Source organism: Rutidosis leptorrhynchoides, chromosome 8, assembly GCF_046630445.1.
Source record: "Rutidosis leptorrhynchoides isolate AG116_Rl617_1_P2 chromosome 8, CSIRO_AGI_Rlap_v1, whole genome shotgun sequence".
Taxonomy (NCBI): Eukaryota; Viridiplantae; Streptophyta; class Magnoliopsida; order Asterales; family Asteraceae; genus Rutidosis; species Rutidosis leptorrhynchoides.
Window position 1 is genome coordinate 35,468,021 of NC_092340.1, and position 12,975 is coordinate 35,480,995.

Sequence of the window (12,975 nt, forward strand, 5' to 3'; positions counted from 1 at the left end):
TTATTCGGTGTTCATTTCGGTGTCTAAAATGGACACTGAAATTGACTAAGTGTGTGTCAGGTGAAGTTGTCCACAATATTAATTTCAGTGTTCATTTTTTTAATTTTAATTTTTTAACTAATTTTTATTATATTTTAACATATTTATTATTATTATATATTTGTTTCTTTATTAACTTTAAAAAAGAAAAAGAAGTGCAAAGTACATACGAAGCATATGAAACAAAGAGTAAATATGTAATACTAAAAATATAACTTAAATCACCTACTTTCACCTCCTTTCTTCTTCCTTCTTACTCCTTCCTTAACCTGCAAGAAAAAAAACAAAACAAAAAAAGCCATCAAAAATTAAACAGCAAAAATTAAATGAAAAAAAAAAAAGAAAGGAAAAATAAAGAAAATTCAAAAAATAAAACAGCAACGGCCACTTTTTTCACTGTCGACGTCTCGACACTGGAAATCGACGGTGGCGGCGACGGCGGCCGGGTGTCGACCGACGGTCGATCCCGGCGTCGGCGTCGATTTTGGGTGACGATGAAAACGACGGATGAACACCGGGTGCTCTTAGTGATTAGTATTCAAGCTAAACAACTCAACATGACAACATATATACTATTAATATCATTATCATTAGCATACTTTTATCTTATATGATATACTCGTAATAACTTATTTAATAACTAAAGACAAAGCTAACTATCCGATGAACATGAATTTGGTAAGTTAGTATGAACATATTGAAAGACTTCATTTATTATTTTATTAGTTTCGTTCACTTGGGCAAAACTTTTGTAATTTTCGTGATAATCGATAAGAAAGGTAGAAATAAGTTAACACAATATCCTAAGATCGTCAACTTAAATCATCGAAAGATTTATACATGCATGAAAATAATTCACACTAATTATTGATCTTAATATTATACTGTATACTTGTTATTTATTGTTGTTATTTTATTTCAAAAAATGTTCATATATATAAAAAAGTAACCATTATCTATTATCTATCTATTATAACTTGTTAAAATAAAGTGAAAAGTAACCATTATCTATTATCTATCTATTATCTATTATAACTTGTTAAAATAAAGTGAAAAATAAAATATAAGGTTTATTGCCTTTTCACTTCTTGCTACCCTGGTTGTCCTTCCCCCACATCGGTTATTCACAAGACACTTTATGGGGTTTTAATCTAGAGAATCCAAAATGTTATTGTCTTCAAGAATGTTCGATAATACTGGATGGAATGATCCACTTTTATCGGATCTCCTTGAAGAGTTTTTTCATTTTCGTTTTATGAATTTGTTAACATTTTTGTTCTATCATTTTTGCCTTGATTCACAACATCTCCGTTTGTTATTTTAGTTTTTTTGCCCTAATTCACAACATGTCGGTTTGTTATATCACTTCATAAATTGGCATGTTTTCGATTTGCGATCTACAAAGAGGCACGTTTAGGTTTATGCTGATAGCTGACTAGGGCACTAAAATCAAACTAACAATAATATATAATATTTGCATGCTATAAGATATTGAATGTATGTATGTAATTAGATCTTCATTGCTAAACTATGCTGTATGATGACTGTGTATTTGCTAAAGCAGCAATATCCATATATATATATTTAGATGTATAGAGAGACACATTGTATAATTTGCTTTTCGTTATATCCTTTCACCTCTTAAATGGTTTAGTGACTGTAAATTCATTCACTGGTTATTATAAACTAGGGACATAAATATCAGTTGTTAAACTCATTAGTGAAGTAAAAATCATTTGAGGTTCATGTTGAATACGACACTCGTGGTCTGGAACTTAAATCAGGCGTTAGTGCACAGACTTGAGACTGCCACGTTTATCCGAACCCGAGCAAGATTACACGTATGTTCGAGCGGAAGCATAAATTTTTTTCACCAGGGGCGGAATTTTATAAAAAGCGTAGCAATTTTTTGGGCAAAATATGAAGGTTTTTGAGTAAAATCCGGAAGTTTTTGGGGCAAAATATGGAGACTTTGGTATAAAAAAAAAACCCTGTGGCCAAAATGAAAAAACTCCAATTTTTTTGCATTTAAAATAAACAAATTCACTGGGGGCAGGTGCCACCCCCTGCCGCTATGTAGTTTCGCCAGTGAGTGGAAGTATAATAAAATATGGATCCATTGTTAAATCATAGTATGATCTTAACTTCGCATCTAGTTGAAGATCAATATTTTGCTACCAGTGATATGAATAATAAGCTAAATGTTTTCACTTTTTACTTAAAAAGTTCTTTTGTTTATTTTACAAATTTCGCCTTTTATAACCAGAATTGATACAATTTACAAAATTAAAATAGAAGAAAACATGTTGGTGGGATGGATCAAACCGACCCAATGTTTTGACTTTTGACCCATTACCCGACCCTGCTCAAAATGCCCTTGTTGCCACACTGTATACATGCTTATACTCTTACAGTTATATTGATCACATTTCATTCAGTTTGGATCATACTATCATAAATGGTGTATCTAGGTAAAAACACCTCAAATATTATGGATGACAATTACTTAGAAAGTATGAAACTGCGTTGATGATTTAATGGTTCTGCAGATGGATCATCGTGTTTGATTCTTGATTCCTCGTAAATGCGGAAAGAGAAATTTGGTACTTCTGATTTAGGAATGGAATATTTTGGACACAAAGTGGTGAGGACTAGATGTCCTATGCAGATCCATAATATGTAAATTTTCGATACTGCTTACAAATTTTAACAATAAATGATCTTTATTCTTTAGGATTACTTGGGTTATACTATTCAATTAAGATTTACTTCATTTGACTAAGGTCATTTAGTTAAGTGCTGATTTAAGTACCATGTGATAAAGGGAAAACATCTTATAAACACTTTAGGTTGACGTGCAGAACCATTAAATCATCAACACAGACATTACACAGTTCACCTTCATGGGGACCATTAACCCAAGGTTGATGGATGGATCATGGATGAATGAAACCGATTTTTCGAAAGGGATAGTATGTTCGAATTTTAATTTTATTGAATGCTTAATCATACTAGTTCCGTGATAAATGTTTTTTGGTCTGAGCTCTTTAACCATTTGTACTTTGATTTGTATTTACTACCTCTAGTCTTATCTTTTTTTTTGGGTGAATACTGGATCTAGCAAAATTTTGAGGATATCATTAATTCAACCACTAGGCTATCCCTTGATGGCAACAGCGACTCAACTGCCCTCAAGGGTTGAAAACGCGTCCTGTGAGGAAGAGGTATCAAGCCACATATATGGGCCTTTGTTTTTGCCTCTTCAACCGATGTGGGAAAGGGGTGAAGGTCACCCCAACATGAAAGAGGCAAATAATAGAGCATCTGGTTTCTCGTAGTGTATAATTAGGAGCCAACTTCAACTATGACATGGTATAATAAAATGCTTGTTAGTTTCAAGACTTTTATTATCTTTATCTATATCTTAATATCTATATTGTAACTCTTGTGAAGCTCATATGCATATTCTGTTAACAGCCAAGATTTACTATCCTTGAAGCCTTTTCTTTTAATGTAATGTCAATCTTTCTTTGAATTTTTTTTTTATACAATCGGTCATTTCTGTATTGCAGCTCTTTGATGGAAAGGAAAAAAGAACCAAGTATTATCGCTGATGGTTAATATTGTCCCCATTCATATAGGCCACTACAAACATATACAAAATTTGAAATCATATACTATCTTTTCAGTATCCATTTGAGTTGTGAATGAACTGATTCTTTTTTTTTCTCTGGATGTAAAAGCTGTTTTATTATGTGCATCTGCCATAGATGACTTAGGATTTAGCTGATTTGTATTTGCTAGTTTGAGTACTCCTTTTTTGAAATCTGGATGTTTCCCCGTGTTTGCAGCATCTTAAGGTGTTTTTTGGAATTTTAAGAAGATTTGACCAATCTCCCACATCGGTTATTGACAAGACATTTACAGGGTTTTTATTGCAGAGACACCAAAACATTATACCAATAAAATTGGAACGATACAGAGAAGATTAGCATGGCCCTGTGTAAGGATGACACACACAAATCGAGAAATGGTTCAAATTTTTTTTGCCCTTTTTCTCGATCGATCCGTTGTTGTTGTTTGTTTCCTCTTCCGAGGTTTTAGAGATTGGTCTGTTTGTCGAATCACGAGCTACGATTAGGTACAATTTTTCTTTTGCCCTAATTTGCTTTATCGATCAGTTGTTGTGAGTTGTTTCGGTTTCGTATTATCAATTTGTTAATGTTTTTGTTCTATTATTTTTGCCTTAATTCCCAACATTTGGGGTGTGTTATTCAGCTCATAACCATGGTCTAGGGTTTTAGAGATTGGTCTGTTTTTCGATCCACAAATTACGGTTAGTTACCCTTAGGTATTCGTTGATAGTTTAATGTTGAATACAAACCAACTAAAATATATAATTGCGTGTTGTAAGATATTGGATGTATATAATTTGATCATGACACGCACAAATCGAGAATTGGTCCAAATTTTTTCCCCCCCTTTTTTTGCTCGATCTATCTACCCGTTGTTGTTGTCAGTTTCTTCATTCTCGTTTAATTAAATTTGGTCTAGAACTTATATTAGGCGTAGTACACATTGTAAAGAAAAAGCGGGAAAAAAGAAGTAAAAAAAGATTTTAAATAAAATATATATAAAAAAGTGGTCAATAATTAATAAAAAAGTCAAAATAATATTATTCTTATAAGAAAAGTAGATTAAATAAAGGTATTTGAAAATAAAAGAATGAAAGTGAGCGGGCTAAAATAAAAAGTATTAAGGGTAGTATTATGAACTAGGATGAAGTTATAGGCCCATTTGGGCTCAAAATTTTGGATGAAAAAATAAAATATAAAAAAAAATAAAAAAAATTGCTGGCGTCATCATGTTACTGTTTCTACTATTCATTCATGCCCGCTGATATACTTATTTATAATTTATAATAAAGAAAGATTAAAGAGGTAAAAAGTAAAAAAGAAAGAAAAGGGAAAAAATGTAGACCAGTCTCGAACCTATAACCTTTTAATAGTGGAGGCGACAACTTAGCCACTCAACCAACTTCACCTTTTACTTCATTATTATGATATTTAGTATTTAACCATTAAAACAATGGATTTCAAAATTGATTTTACTGTTCATGAAAAAGGCGTTCGCTACAGTGCAGTTTTTTTTGTTTTTTCTGTTTTCTAATTGAATATATAGATAATATAGTAATAATAATAGAAATTATACGCTTTATAATTTGCTTGTTGAAAATGAAAAATAATAATTAATAGGAACTGTTTTAATACACATGTATAGATCTGGTGACACTTCAAGTTGACGCTTTCTCCTGTTTCGTTCATATCACGAGATACGAAGAAAATGACTATGAGTTTCGTTTAAATGGACGAAACTATATATAACATTAAATGGAAAGATCTAAAATTGTTTAACATTGACGTATTATGTGCATATACTCATTGGCTAATAGTCAAATACTCAAATTACTAAAATAAATGGAAAAAGAAAATGAAGTCTTTCAATAGGACGAACCATTACAGTTCTACTGCCTCTCAGGAGGAAACCCCTATGACGAATCCATACGCGCATCGTGTGTGATGAAACCCCTCTGGTAAGGCCCAAACACATACATCTCCGAAACTACCGAAGCCCATGAAATAAGCGGGTAACCACAAGGAAAATAATTTTACACCACATAGGAGTCGAACCAGTCGAACCCCTAGGAAGTCAGGTCAGAACAATTGCACGAACACCTTATGGTTTCTTAGCTACACCTTTTAGTAATTGAAGATATCACATATAACCATCCAGGCTTGCCTGAGTGGCCACCGAATTGCCCAATGAAGCACACCACCCGGGTTCAATTTCTGGCTATGCTAAATTGTTCAAAAATGGAGTGTGACAAGAGGGTGCGCATAATGCGCAATTCACCCGGTACCAGGTATCGCACTCGGGGGGCTTGATTACCCGAGGTTTTACCTTCTATGGGTGAGCCAATGTGCTCGTTCATAGGAGGGTTTCCTCGCTTAACCAAAAAAAAAAAAAAAAAAAAAAAAAAAAAAAAAAAGATATCACATATAAGATATGATAATTCTGCTACTAAAAAACATATAAGATATGATAATGGTAAAAATATTATATATGTTGTCATGTTGAGTTGTTTAGCTTAAATACTAGTAAGCACTAAGCACCAACAATAGTGTATCACCTTTTACATTATTTAACTAGAATCGAAATCAATTTGTAGATGAATATTTTGTAACATGTTAAGTTTGAAACATCGCAAGTTTGAAGACATTATCTTTCTCTTTATGTAACTGCCTATCAGCCATGAAAGACATCACGGTACCAAGAAAATATGGGCATTCACATCTCTTCAAAGGAACTCTGCTTGATTCTCTAGTAAATGGCTTTCATCTAACAATCAACATGTTGTATCTTTATTTTGCCAGAACAAGATGGGCGCTAAATGGGACAAATTTTATTTAAATTGCATGTAACACCTATAAGATGCTGCAAATTTAATAAAGAACCAGATTTCACCTAAGGTATACTCAAACTAGCAAGGTCATCTATGGCAAGTACACATGGTAAAAGACTAGCAAGGTCATCTATGGCAAGTACACATGGTAAAAGAACTTTTACAATTAGGAAAAATCATAGAACCAGTATCATTAACAACTCAAATGAATACTGAAAAGTAAAACAGGTGTTGACTAGAATGATTTTATGATACCACCATATCTGGCAGATAATCCAGAAATAATTAACATGTCGATTGAAGTCCGAACTCAATGCCAGTGTCAAAACCTGGAAGTCAGATAAGGTGTAGAAAAATAGTACAGTATTTGATTTGAAAATTCGTATAAATTTGTAATCGCCTAGAGGAATGGGGGCAATATTACCCATCTGCGAGGATACTTGGGTCGTCCTTCCTTTCCATCAAAGAGCTGCAACACACAAATGACAGTTTGCATAAGAAATAGCTTCAAAAGGGAAACAAGAGGTGTCCATTTTGACCCATTTATTAATGAGTTGATAGATTTGGGTTGTGTTTATCTCAAACGGTTTGAACATGTTAAACGGTCAAAACATACCCAAAAGTGTTGTTATTAAGCATGCAGTAAATATATTTACAGATTTAGATAATCATCGTATTAATATAGTTTTGTAAGGAGATCTAACAAAAGATGACTTGGGAATGGACAGTGGTTACAGTCAACCAAACCCGACCTGTTATGACCAGCACTAATAAGTTGCCAATTTCGATATGAACCCAATACAACCTGTGACCCAACCCACCTTACCAGCCCATATTAACACCTCTAACGAAACTAAAAGAGGAACAAAATTCCTCCTAAATGTAAAGAAAAAAATTGTTAGTCCATCAGTTAAAAAGATGAAAGAAATTTACCCTTCTAAGACGTCGATGCTTAGCCAGGGCCCAATTAGTCATGATCGAAGCAGCAACCACGAGAAAGATATAACCTGCAACGGTCTGTGTCGCAATATTGAACCCTAACCACTGATAAATCTCAGTTGTGTAATTTGCACATGTCACAACATTGAACAAAAACCCTTTTGGAATTTGGTATCCTCCATTACCACTTGGGCTTCGAAGATTTCTCAGTATAATGTGACAATACAAGTTTGCAACTTGCATAATCGCCCCAAATCCAAATCCAATCTTCATTTGGATATCACTTACAGGTGTATAAAAAGGATGATTAACATAATACGCAATATAACACCCAAAACTCCAATAATATGCACAGTTCCTAAACACGTTTGATAAAGGTGAGGTTGCATGACTGAAACGATGCACAAAGAAGGTCTCCATGATACGTTTGAAATAATGGAAACACCAATAGTATAATGCATATGTTTGAACAGGATGGATAACACGTTCGCCTTTGTAGCCAAAAAATTGGTATACTGGGAAGTAATAGAAGACGGGGTAGAGTAGCAGTGGTCCCAAATACTCGAAAAAGAACAGTGTACGATATGAAACTTGTGGGCCCAAGTTCTTAAACACGACAGTTATTGTGTCGGAATCTCCACTACTATAGTCTTTGAGACTTTTCTTGTATTGCAGAACAACAGGCTTATCCTTTGAACCCGGTTGCACGGGCAGGGTCAGGCGTTGTCTTGAAGGATAGTATTTCTTAGCTGTTAACAGAATTTGCACGTGAGCTTCACAAGCGTTACAATACGGATAATCAAAGTCTTGAAACTAACAAGGTAATACGGTACTTTTATAGCCCCTATAGAACCTCTATTCTAAACCTATTAAATTCTCTGATGGAAAATTTATATTAATCTCTCTGCAGATTCAACATACAAACTATTTGCATCCATTACTATTTCTATTTCCCAAAAACAGAACATATAAACTTTAGAGTGTCACATGAAATACTACAGCAGATTACTATATTAAATAACTTTGTATACGTATAAGTTACACAAGTATGTGGATCAAATCTGAATTTGACAGGTTGAGTTTACGATTTAAGGAAAAAAGTACACTTAGAACTAGATCAATTTCAAGCTGTTAAATCACAGTTAATATAAAGATCAAAGTGTGGACCTGTAACTTAAAGTTAAACAACAATTTGATTATAGTAACAACTTACTTCGCTTATGAATAGCTTCCTGCAAATCAGCCACAGTAGCCTACCAATACAAAAAAAACCCTAAATTATTCACAAATTTAAAACCTGTAAATAAGCAAACAAAAACTAATTTAAAGTGAAATTGAACTTACAGAGCTATCAAGAACAAGTCCGCCATTGATTAATTCTCTACCGCTACGGGTAGTAACGCTCACCTTCATCTTAAAAACAATAAAAGAATAAACCTAATATTTCTAAAACGGAGAAAACAATGGTCTGAGATCTATTGAAATGTATGGTTAGAGTGATTTATTTGATATGAAAAATATAAGAGGGTCCACAGAGTTTGAGTGAGTAATGAGTTGATGATGAAGTAAACCAAACTGCTACTGCAAAAATGGTGTGATTTAGATGGGGATTTATTATTAAGGCGTGTAGTTGGGGTAGATGGACTGAATTCATAAGTTTGTGTAGTTCACCTATAGATTTCCTTTTAACCTTATGCACGTGGCACTAGCTGTACCTATGGGTTCTGGATTAATTGGCTCCGATCAATTAAAGTTTATTACAAACACTTTCTATAACTGAAGAGAAGAGACTAAGCCACTTGCTATGTACCACCACCCAGGCTAGCCACCAGCCGCCACCACCTCACGAGCATCACCAGCAAATTGCCAAAGCGTCCGCCAGTGGGGCCTGCAACGCTTGTAACGGATGTATTTGTAGGACCCACTTCGATTTTTGAATTTTTTAAATTGAGCCGTTGCATTTTTTTTCTTTTTTCCAATCCTTTCATATCTATCTATAACATACTATAAATCGTGAAACATAATCTAACGTGTCAATCCTTAATCTCACCTTAATCATCTATGTTGACATGTTAATCCTTAACATAATCCCACTTAACACTAATTAAGATATCACATATCCACGCTGGCACAATACGCCCCAGAAATCTTAATATCTACGACCCATCGCATACAAGCCCTAAACCTCAATTGATTCTACCGGAAAACACTCCGATTTGATCTTGTACTCTATTACGTCGTCTTCTTCACGCATTTTCCTCTTGCAAAGGTATCCTTTTACTACTTTTTTTATTTGTTTTTGTCTATCGCTGAGATTTGTCGCTTTTCATGAAACAATAAATTTGGATGGTCACTTTTCTGATATATAAACACTATCGATTTTCTGTTTCTACTGGTGGTTTTGAGCGGTGATTTTCTCCACACATGATTATTGTTCACGAAGATTGTTGCAGTGTATTTAATGGGCAGATATTCAAAGGATGAGGGGTGATTTTTTTGGTCGTTTTTTTACCTTTTACGGTTAAAGTCGATTGATTTCACCCTTCTACCCTATTAGATATAGGGTTTGTTCGTTTGTTACGATTAGTATAAACTAGATGAAATCCAGCCGCGCGTTGCTGCGGCGATGGTCGTTTTACGTTTTTATTATCTTCCGAGACAACTACATATCGGAGTAAATACAAATGGTGTTTGAAAAGATTAAACGCCATAATAAGCACCTAAAAACAGATTACTCAAAACAAATGAAGACGGTGAATTGGAGAAGCTAAAATACGTGGTATCAATGATGTTTTAGATTAGTAAACCTGCATGGTGACGTTGTTTACATAATAGTAACCAAATGCACTTGATTATATGTTCACATTATTCATATAACCCCAATTGTTTAACAACTCCACAATCAACTGTGCACGCCTATCTTCACAACAACAATAACGATGATAATTCAAAGCCATAGAACTCGTCTTTAACCGGTCTTCATACCAAAATTGCCTATATCTCGACAAACACGTATAAGTGGAACAAAAATATAGCATAACAAAATGTATATATAAGAAAAAAGGACACAAAATACTAAAACATGAACACTATTGATACCTTCAATCTGAGGTCCACCTGATAAGATATTTGGCAAACCATAGTCAATATGTGATGTTCCTGCATCTGTTACAGATAGAAAGAATCATAAACTATTAACGATTAAAGGTGAAACCACCCAACAATAAACTTACAGAAAACGGACGAAACACACCTGCAAAACCGAAAGCCCCGCACACATCTATCAGCATAGAACTCGCAAGAAAAGAGTAGGAATCAATGTCGTAACACAATCAGAAGGACAATCACGCAGAGACTCGACAACAAAATGCAGTGACACAACTATTATCGTTTACACATGGCCTTTTACCAGAGACATGCGTTGTTCCATATGAAGTTACCGATGCAATACCATTACCATCAGTAGCCGATCCAGACAAAACCTCTTAAGGTTTATTAACCCTTTTCTTAGGCGGCATTGCAACAAAAACACAAATCAAACTCGAACCCAAAAACCAAAAACACAATATAGATAATAATAACTCCATTAAAATAACCAGCGACAAAAAAGACACAAATTAGCTAACACATAAAAACCTAGTAAAAGACTCTTAAGTTTCTGTTATTTGCTTATTATTTGTGAGAAACGGAAAAAACACTTACCACACTGTGTTAATAGGCCCTCTTGGTTGATGCGCGAGGTAGTTCGATGGGTGATGATGTTGGAAGCGTCGGTGTTTTTGAGAGATCGATCTCGTTGATAACATGCAAACTTGTGTTTTGTTACCTGAGTTGTAGTTCATGTCTTGTAAATTAGTTTTAGAAGTTTTCCATGAGTCATTCGACATAGAAATCAAAATCATTAAGCTTTAATACATAGCTATAAACTGCACATGTACATTAACCAAAGACAATAGGTTATAAGAAATAAGCAAACATTATACAGTACACGTGTTGTTGTTACCTGCTGTTTGTTAACATGATTCCAGGACCAAAAACGTACCGAGATACTGCACCAATACATTCATAACAACAAACTTAAGAACTATCATAAAGTTGCATAAAATGTTAATCGAAAAATAGTTCACCGACTCAAGACGCAAATAGTATAACTCGCATAAAATGTTAATTAACTTAGGATCATAATATACAGTTACCTTGTTTGGACATCTTCCTTGCGCTTTGATCTTTTCATGACACGTGATATGCCTGGGTTAAAACTTGTGATAACAACAAAATTACAGGCTTATACGAATCACTTCATATTTTAAACAATAACACCATTGAAATTTCATTAAAAATAAATGAATAAAGCCTGTTGTAAGAATTCAAACTTATCTCAAGTTGTTCAAAATGATCACAAATTAAAACCATAATCCAAATCACAACAATTCAATTTAATCACTTCTCCTTGGGTTCTGTCCTCTTTAACTAATAACACCATTGCAATTTCATTAATACTCAAAATATCCCCTCTTAACTTCTGATGCATTTTCAAGTTAACCTTGTTATCTACTTTATATATCAGATTAAATTCATATCATGACATTAAAAAGAAGATCCAACAGAGTTAAAGTAACATTAATGCATAAAAACAACAAATTACTAATTGAAGAAAAAATCAGTTATAGTATGGAAATCATGGAAAAACTCATATAAGTAAGAAATTTTAGATATTTTATGATCATGAGACATATAGTTATTAATATACAGTAGTGTAAAGTAATATTGTTTATGTTTGATCGGTTACCTGTCATGGTGCATATTAAACAACAGTCACATACAAAGCGTCAACGAAGCCAACCAATCATCTAAAGAATAAAACGTAACGAAAAACAACAAAAGCATCACTGCACGATTAGACGACACGGTCATAAGTGAGACATCATTACAGAAACCAAAGCTATCAGCATTAGAAGATCCCAGATTCTCACCCCGATAGTTTTGACCACAATCCTCAACTGGTTTCTTAGGCTGCATTCTCGAGTTTTTTCTATAATGGAAAGGAAAGGAGATGGAGAGATAAAATATTAATTAGTGATTCTTGAGTTTTTTTTTTAAAGGAAAGGGATTGAAATGAGAGGGTTTGAACTAATAAATCATAGGCTTTTTACAATGACTCCCAATCCGCCCAAAATTGGGATGCTAGTAGAGGAAACCAAATCATATACTATATAATGACCATTGGGTCCTCAAAAGCTACATGAGACAACTTGTCTCTGCAAAGCAGGAAACATCCGTCTCTGAAAATTAGCAAAATGGTATAAACTTAACATCATATCTACTGTATCTGTAATGTCGGAATAATAATCCGTAATACTTATCCGTTTTAGTGATATATATTGATTGGAGTATATCTACTGTATCATATCTACTGTACACTAAAATGGTTTTGTATTACCGTATCGTTTATGCCTTTTATTTTTCGAAAGAGAAACATGAAGATCACTTTAACAGTTTAAAGTGAAGATGGTTTTACTTATAATTCAATTTAT

The 12,975-nt window shown here is 33.7% G+C and overlaps 1 protein-coding gene and 1 pseudogene across 1 annotated transcript; one reads left to right on the plus strand and one right to left on the minus strand.

Moving 5' to 3' along the window:
* The first annotated feature begins 3,972 nt into the window (after positions 1–3,972).
* Positions 3,973–4,084, plus strand: LOC139865244 (U6 spliceosomal RNA; annotated as a pseudogene).
* A 2,549-nt stretch (positions 4,085–6,633) lies between these two features.
* On the minus strand, positions 6,634–12,460 carry LOC139863299 (very-long-chain enoyl-CoA reductase-like). The gene is made up of 9 exons (XM_071851933.1): positions 12,265–12,460; positions 11,638–11,689; positions 11,484–11,490; positions 10,695–10,721; positions 10,541–10,606; positions 8,786–8,854; positions 8,655–8,694; positions 7,436–8,190; positions 6,634–6,971 (listed from the first exon to the last, which is right to left on the minus strand). The coding sequence occupies exons 1-9, from the start codon at positions 12,458–12,460 to the stop codon at positions 6,903–6,905; spliced, it is 1,281 nt and encodes a 426-aa protein (XP_071708034.1). The 3' UTR covers positions 6,634–6,902.
* Between the last annotated feature and the right edge of the window lie 515 nt (positions 12,461–12,975).

What these genes read in the sequence shown, in the direction of transcription:
- LOC139863299 (XM_071851933.1), bottom strand. Translation starts at nt 12,460, where the DNA reads ATGCAGCCTAAGAAACCAGTTGAGGATTGTGGTCAAAACTATCGGGGT. An exon ending in GTTGGCTTCGTTGACGCTTT is followed by an intron (nt 11,690 to 12,264) that starts GTATGTGACTGT and finishes GTTTTAACCCAG; the next exon opens with GCATATCACGTGTCATGAAA. An exon ending in GGAAGCTATTCATAAGCGAA is followed by an intron (nt 8,191 to 8,654) that starts GTAAGTTGTTAC and finishes TTCTGTTAACAG; the next exon opens with CTAAGAAATACTATCCTTCA.